Here is a 6105-nt window from a genome sequence, read left to right as displayed (position 1 = left end):
AAGGTGGCAAACAGGGGCTGGTACATATGCGAGCTTACACATAGCCAATGTACACACAAACTACTGCAGGGATGAACTACAATGAGGGCTTCTCCAGTGGGGATAGAAAAGCGACTCATCATCCAACGTGGAGGCTGAAAAAATCGACCGACTAGACTATACTACTCAAACAGAAGAGAGAGAAAAATCGACTCACGTTTCAGGGTCACCTCCTCCCGAATAAACAAAGAATTCGGCCCACCTGTAAGAGCCAAAAGCGGAGACAGGGCGACGGCGCCGAAGCCGAGTCGAGCGGGGGCGAGCGACTCAGGCGGCGGCGGCAGGCGACGAGTCAAACGGCGGCGGCGGCGGCCAATGAGTTGAGCGGCGGCGGTGGCAATTTGCATCGTCTCCACGTAGAGGGAGGTCGTTTTGTACGCTAGCCCTAGCAGCAACAATGTACGCCAACTGCAACAATGGGTGAGCAGTTGAGATGCGCTGGCTTGGACGAACCGCATGTGGCCGCGTCAGACCCGTTGCCTGCGCATGCGTCCACGCGACAGGTGTGGGCTGCGCTGCGTACAGTATCCATCTGCATGCCTAGAGTTGAGATAGGAAACATGTGGAGCCCACTTGCATGCCAAGGAATCTTTTTAGCGTTCAAACTTTAAAATGCGATATTTTTCAAACCATAAGTCCAAATTATATGTCGTTTGTACTATGTTATTGGAAATCATTTTCTGAACAAAATGAGATCCATAATGTCTATATTCTGACAAAGTTACAAAATGATTTTTAACCAAACACAACCGAAAATAGAAAACCAAAAAAACACTCACACACGCCACACCCAGCTGACGCATGCATGCATTGGCCCCGCACTCTTGGTTTGCACGCTGTGTGCACTGCTGGCTGCTGCACCTGCGTCGCTGGCCGCGTACTGCATACACCGTTGTCTGCTACTGCTGCCACTCAAGGGCACGTTATTTATCGTTTTTTAATTTGCCATGGGGCCTATGGTACTGTTGGGCCTGAAGTTGACTCATAGTTTCAGATAACGTGGCTGCTTTTATCTGAGATGGGTTGACTCACCACTGCGGGTGCCCTTGAGGCCATAGCTACTGATTCCTTGTATATGAACTACAAGGAGAACACATGGAGACACTGAGAAGGCTGAGAGGGGTGCGATGAAGTAATGGATGACACATGCTTATATGGGCAAGAGTTGGAGGACGAACGGGCGCCTCTGCATGCATGGGTGTAGATGCAAGTATGGTAGCCGTATTAATGACGACCAACCCCAACCATCGACCACCTCGGCAGCAACGTGCACACAACCCAAGCCATCTCTTAAATGCATGGATGCATGTGTAAGTATGAATGTTCCTGCATGGTCGGTGAATTCTTTTTATCTGATGATAAGAAGGAGAGGCATTAAATGTGTCCACCTGGCCGACTTATTTTTACCTGATGGTAGCATGGAGAGGAGACATTAAATGTGTCCACATGCTTTCGACCCCACCCTGCGTAGGTGAAGATATCGAGTGCTTTCAAATTTACTGAGTGAATTTCTGGATAGCTTAGGGAGACGCTCGTGCATGCATGGAAATTTACTGCCTAGTATCTATTGGTAGTAAATTTATTAATGTAGAGGAAGAATGCACATGTGATGTAAATTCCTAATGTTATAGTAACTTTTTTTTATGTAAAAGACATGTGAAAGCACAGTGATATAAATCCCCGTACAGTAGTAACATTTTACATGCAAAGTACTCCTACAGAGAAGCAAGCAAGGCCCAAAATGCATACAAAGTACACAAACAGATAGCTCATGCATGCATGCAAAGCAAGCAAGGCCCCAGCAGGAGGCACGTGCGCGTACTCGCATGCGTGTCGACCACCATGCTAATTAGGCACCAGGTATGCATGCCGAGAATTCACCGTCCCCTGCTACGCGCCACCGTCTATTTATGTGTCGCGTACAATCACCAGGGAAGCCCTACCTCATTGAATGCGTTCACTTGCTTTATCTATTCACTGCCGAATGCACCGAGGAAGGCCGGTTGTGACGTGCTTCGTCTGAGTCGTAAAATTTCCATCTAACGTACCAACTAAAAAAACGTACGTAGACACCTTAGCCGCCGCCGAATCGGCGTGCCTTTATATGTCTGATGTGTACGCGAAAGGTCATTGTGTACGCACCTTGACATCAAAGTGTGACGTGCGCGCGCAGGTACAAGAAGATTGGTAGGCATGCTCATCTCGATTTTCTTTCATGATTAGCATCAGTGGCCCGATTCAAACTGTTGCGTATTATAAACCTGCTTCAATATTTTCGATCCAGCCCACTTCGTGTTCATATAGGCTGCTACCTCGGGCCGCATCAGGCTTATGGCACCGTACGCGCGGACGCGGACGCAGGCCGGGAGTCGCGCGCTCTAACAGGAGCGTGACCGTAGGCGCAATAGCTTTTCCGATTAATTAGTCATGCGTATCAAGTATCTCCTAAATCATTTTGAGAAGGAAAAAACGGCTCCTTCGCTTCCACTTCCATCGTGAGTGATTACACTTCCACTTCCATCGTCCATCGATCCTTCGCTTCTTCAAAGTTAAGCAAAAATTCGAGCAGTTCCATCAATCCATCCAAGATTTGCTCCCGTACACCATATAGGATCCCCGTTTCCCCTGACGAGTGACGACCGATAGCTGCAACTGCAAAGGTTGGGGGTGGTGGCGAAATAGACTGGGCGCAGGCGGCGAGGAAATACGTCGAAGCGGTCTCCTCGGGCGACGAGGCAACGGCGGTGAGGGCCACGCTGGAGGTCAAGCGGCTGGTCAGCCACGCTCCGGATCCCGCCGTGCGGCTCGCGGTTGAATTTTTTACTTTTTAGCCATTTTTTCGAAAGTTTCTCGCAAATAGACCCCTGATGGAAAGAATTCAGAAAATAGACCCTAACTCGGCGCCACCGATGCTGGCGCCGAGCTCGACGCCAGCGTCCCTGGCGCCGAGCCCCTGGGCTAGGGCAAACTTACATGGAAGGAAGTTCGGCGCCAGTCACTCTGGCGCCGAGCTCGGCGCCGTAGATGTTGGCGCCGAGCTCGGTGCCGTAGATGCTGGCGCTGAGCTCGGCGCCGTTGACACTGGTATATAAAATTTTGGCTAACACCTTAGTTTTACCGTGAGATGAATATATAAAATTTTGGCTAAAACTAGGGTGTTAGGTTAAATTTAGTGGTCGGCGCCATGACCTATGGAGCTGAGACGTTACCTTGGCTTGCCGCAACAGACTAGGCAGCGGGCATGCACTACCTCCGGTAGCATCGTCTCTACCGCTTTGAATGGTTTCCCGGCACCCGCAACGGGCTAGGTTAAAATGTTTTCAAAAGGGACCAAAATAAAAAAATTTCACTTCTGCTCGCGCATCAATCGATCCATCGACAGACTGGTCTGGTATTCAGCCCTACCCGTCTGGGACGGCACACGGACGGCAAGGCTTGGCCCTGCCCGCCCGGCTGCATGTCCCTGATCCAGCAGATTCTTCTTTCCTTCCTCCCCTCTGGCGTAATCTGGCCCTCTGACCTCTGCTGTAAAATCACGCACGTCGTACTTTGCTATTCACGCATGTCGTACTGCATGCTCGGCGCCAGCGTCAACGGCGCCGAGCTCGGCGCCAGAGTGACTGGCGCCGAGCTTCCTTCCATGTAAGTTTGCCCCAGCCCAGGGGCTCGGCGCCAGGGACGCTGGCGCCGGCGCCAGCATCGGTGACGCCGAGCTAGGGTCCATTTTCTGAATTGGTCTATTTGTGAGAAACTTAAAAAAAAAAAAAAAAAAAGGCTAAAAATTAAAAAAATCGGGGCTCGCGGTCCGGGCTCTTGTCGGCCTCCTTGCGCGGTCGCCGTGGCCGCCGCCTCGTCTGCAGGCTGCCGCCGCACAGGCCCTGTGCTCCGTCGTTCGCGTCGACAGTGGCAGGTTCGCCGCCGAAGTTGTTGATGCGGGCTTCTTCCCCGTGGCGCAGCGGCTGCTCCGGCAGTCCGAGCAGGTGCCCCAGAGGATCCTGCTGAGGTGCCTCAGCTGCGTCCTATCCTTCCACGCCACTAGCCATGTGGAGTTTGCGAGGCGCGGTGGCGCATGTACCTGTTTCCGGGTTGCTCTGGTGGCACGAAACGGCGCCTGGTGGAAATTCTGAGCGGCCATTTCATTGGGTAACTTGGCGTCATGGACTAAAGCAGCTCAGGCAGCTGGGATGCTTGGTGGATCAAGTGTTGGCCGATCTTCTCTTGTCGCCATGGGTGCGCCGCTGGCACTGGTTGGATTGCTAAGGGATGGTGATTCCTCAGCAAAGCTTGTTCCTGCCAATGTGCTTGGTATAGTCTCATCAAGTGGATTAAACATCCTATTGATTCATCAATCTGGCGCTATACCTTTATTTTTTAAAAAGAGGCAAGCCTCAGCTTTTAAGAAAGCAGTGGTTCGATACAGACTCGGAATTTCAGTTTCGAATAAGCACAAAAGACAGTAAAAAGCCTAAAACATCCACTAAATCTCATATATGTCGGTGGACACCATCGCCATAGGCTTGAAACTCCTCATCCAGCGCAGGACCTCGTCCTTAATTTGCGTGATGCGCTGGCGATCCTCTTCCTTGAGCAACAGACTCCACTTCTGCATGAAGGATAGCGCAATATACATGATGTCAGAAGGACTCTTTGGAAACTTGTGCTCAATGGACATCTTGTTCCTGTTATTCCACAAAGCCCAGGCAAAACCTGCAAATACAAACAGTATTAATCTGATTGGCAGAGGCCCCTTGCCCAGCAGCCAAGTTTCACAGAGATCTTTCACAGAATGCGGATGAGTGTTCCAGCAGAAGATCTCCTTCATGAAGCCCCACACCATTTTAGCAAAACAACAACTGAAGAAAACGTGATCAACTGACTCTCTGCCATCCCCCAGGCAGCAGTCAATATCCCCTTTCCAACCCCTTTTTACCAAGCTAGCAGCACACTGAAGTTTGCCAGAGAAAAAAAATAATTTTCAGAGGAACTTTACATTTCCAAATATGCCCAGCAACCCTGCTAGGCATTCCCCCACTAATCATGAACCTATAAAGGGATTTGGTAGTAAAATGACCTTTCTTTTCTAACCCCCATCTAATGATATCAGTACTATCTTGCTCGGCGCTATACCTTTATATGCTGAGCTGCTAAAGGAAAACCACCCACTTGTGAAAGATATCGTGGAAGATGTATTCTGCACCTTGGCTAGAATCAGGAACATTGCTGGAGTGGTTTTGGAGAATCTGGTTGGAATCCTCAGGGGTGAAGATGACCTTGTATTAAGTGCTGCTGTTGATATTTTGCTGGCTGTTCCTGAATATCAGGACATCCATCCTTTTCTCAAAACTGCTGGAGCAATAACTGTTCTTGTGGACCTTACGAGGAACGGAAATCATGATATTATTGAGAAAGTCACAGGAGCTATTGCACAGTTAAGCTATGAGGAGTATATCAGAGAAGTTCTGATGGAAGTTGATGCTATTCCCATTCTGTTAGACTTGGTTCATGGCCATTTAGGGGACTTGATGGAGTCCGCAGCAGCAGAAGCTTTGATTAATTTTTCTGAAGATGCATCATTGTGTCAGGAGTATGCACCAGTACTACAAAGGATACCAACGACACTTTTGGCATTTCAAGATCAGTTTTGTCATTTCCACATTTCTCAAGGTCACTTGATTCAATCTGTGAGAAGGATAGAGCAGCGTTTGAACCCACAAAGAATTTCGTGAATCATGGTATGTATGCCTTTTAAGTCTTTTGAGTAACGATGATACACACATGCTTTAACATGATAATTATCTTTTATGATGCTTGATGCCTGTTCTGACTTCTGATGGAACTGGCCTCGAAGGCATTTGATTTTAGTGTATAGTTGCACGAGTAAACTCCAAGCTCAAGATTGGAATTCATCAATGTCTATGAACTTGCAAATATTCAGGAAAACTAATAAGCACATGGTACAATATTTTTCTCTCTCAACAAATCAGCCGTACAAAGTCAGCACAAGCAGCTTATAGACCAGCCGAACAGGGCCGCAAAGACTTTCGTCTAGTAGTTTTAGCAAGATAA

General features: G+C 49.0%; 1 protein-coding gene across 1 annotated transcript; it reads left to right on the top strand.

Moving 5' to 3' along the window:
- The first annotated feature begins 3601 nt into the window (after window positions 1-3601).
- On the top strand, window positions 3602-5765 carry LOC136536946 (uncharacterized). The gene is made up of 3 exons (XM_066529075.1): window positions 3602-3681; window positions 3950-4042; window positions 5144-5765. Exons 1-3 carry the CDS (start codon window positions 3602-3604, stop codon window positions 5763-5765), a joined length of 795 nt encoding a protein of 264 aa, XP_066385172.1.
- The last annotated feature ends 340 nt before the right edge of the window (window positions 5766-6105 follow it).

Source organism: Miscanthus floridulus, chromosome 2, assembly GCF_019320115.1.
Source record: "Miscanthus floridulus cultivar M001 chromosome 2, ASM1932011v1, whole genome shotgun sequence".
Lineage (NCBI taxonomy): Eukaryota > Viridiplantae > Streptophyta > Magnoliopsida > Poales > Poaceae > Miscanthus > Miscanthus floridulus.
This window is presented reverse-complemented; position numbering and strand designations above follow the sequence as displayed.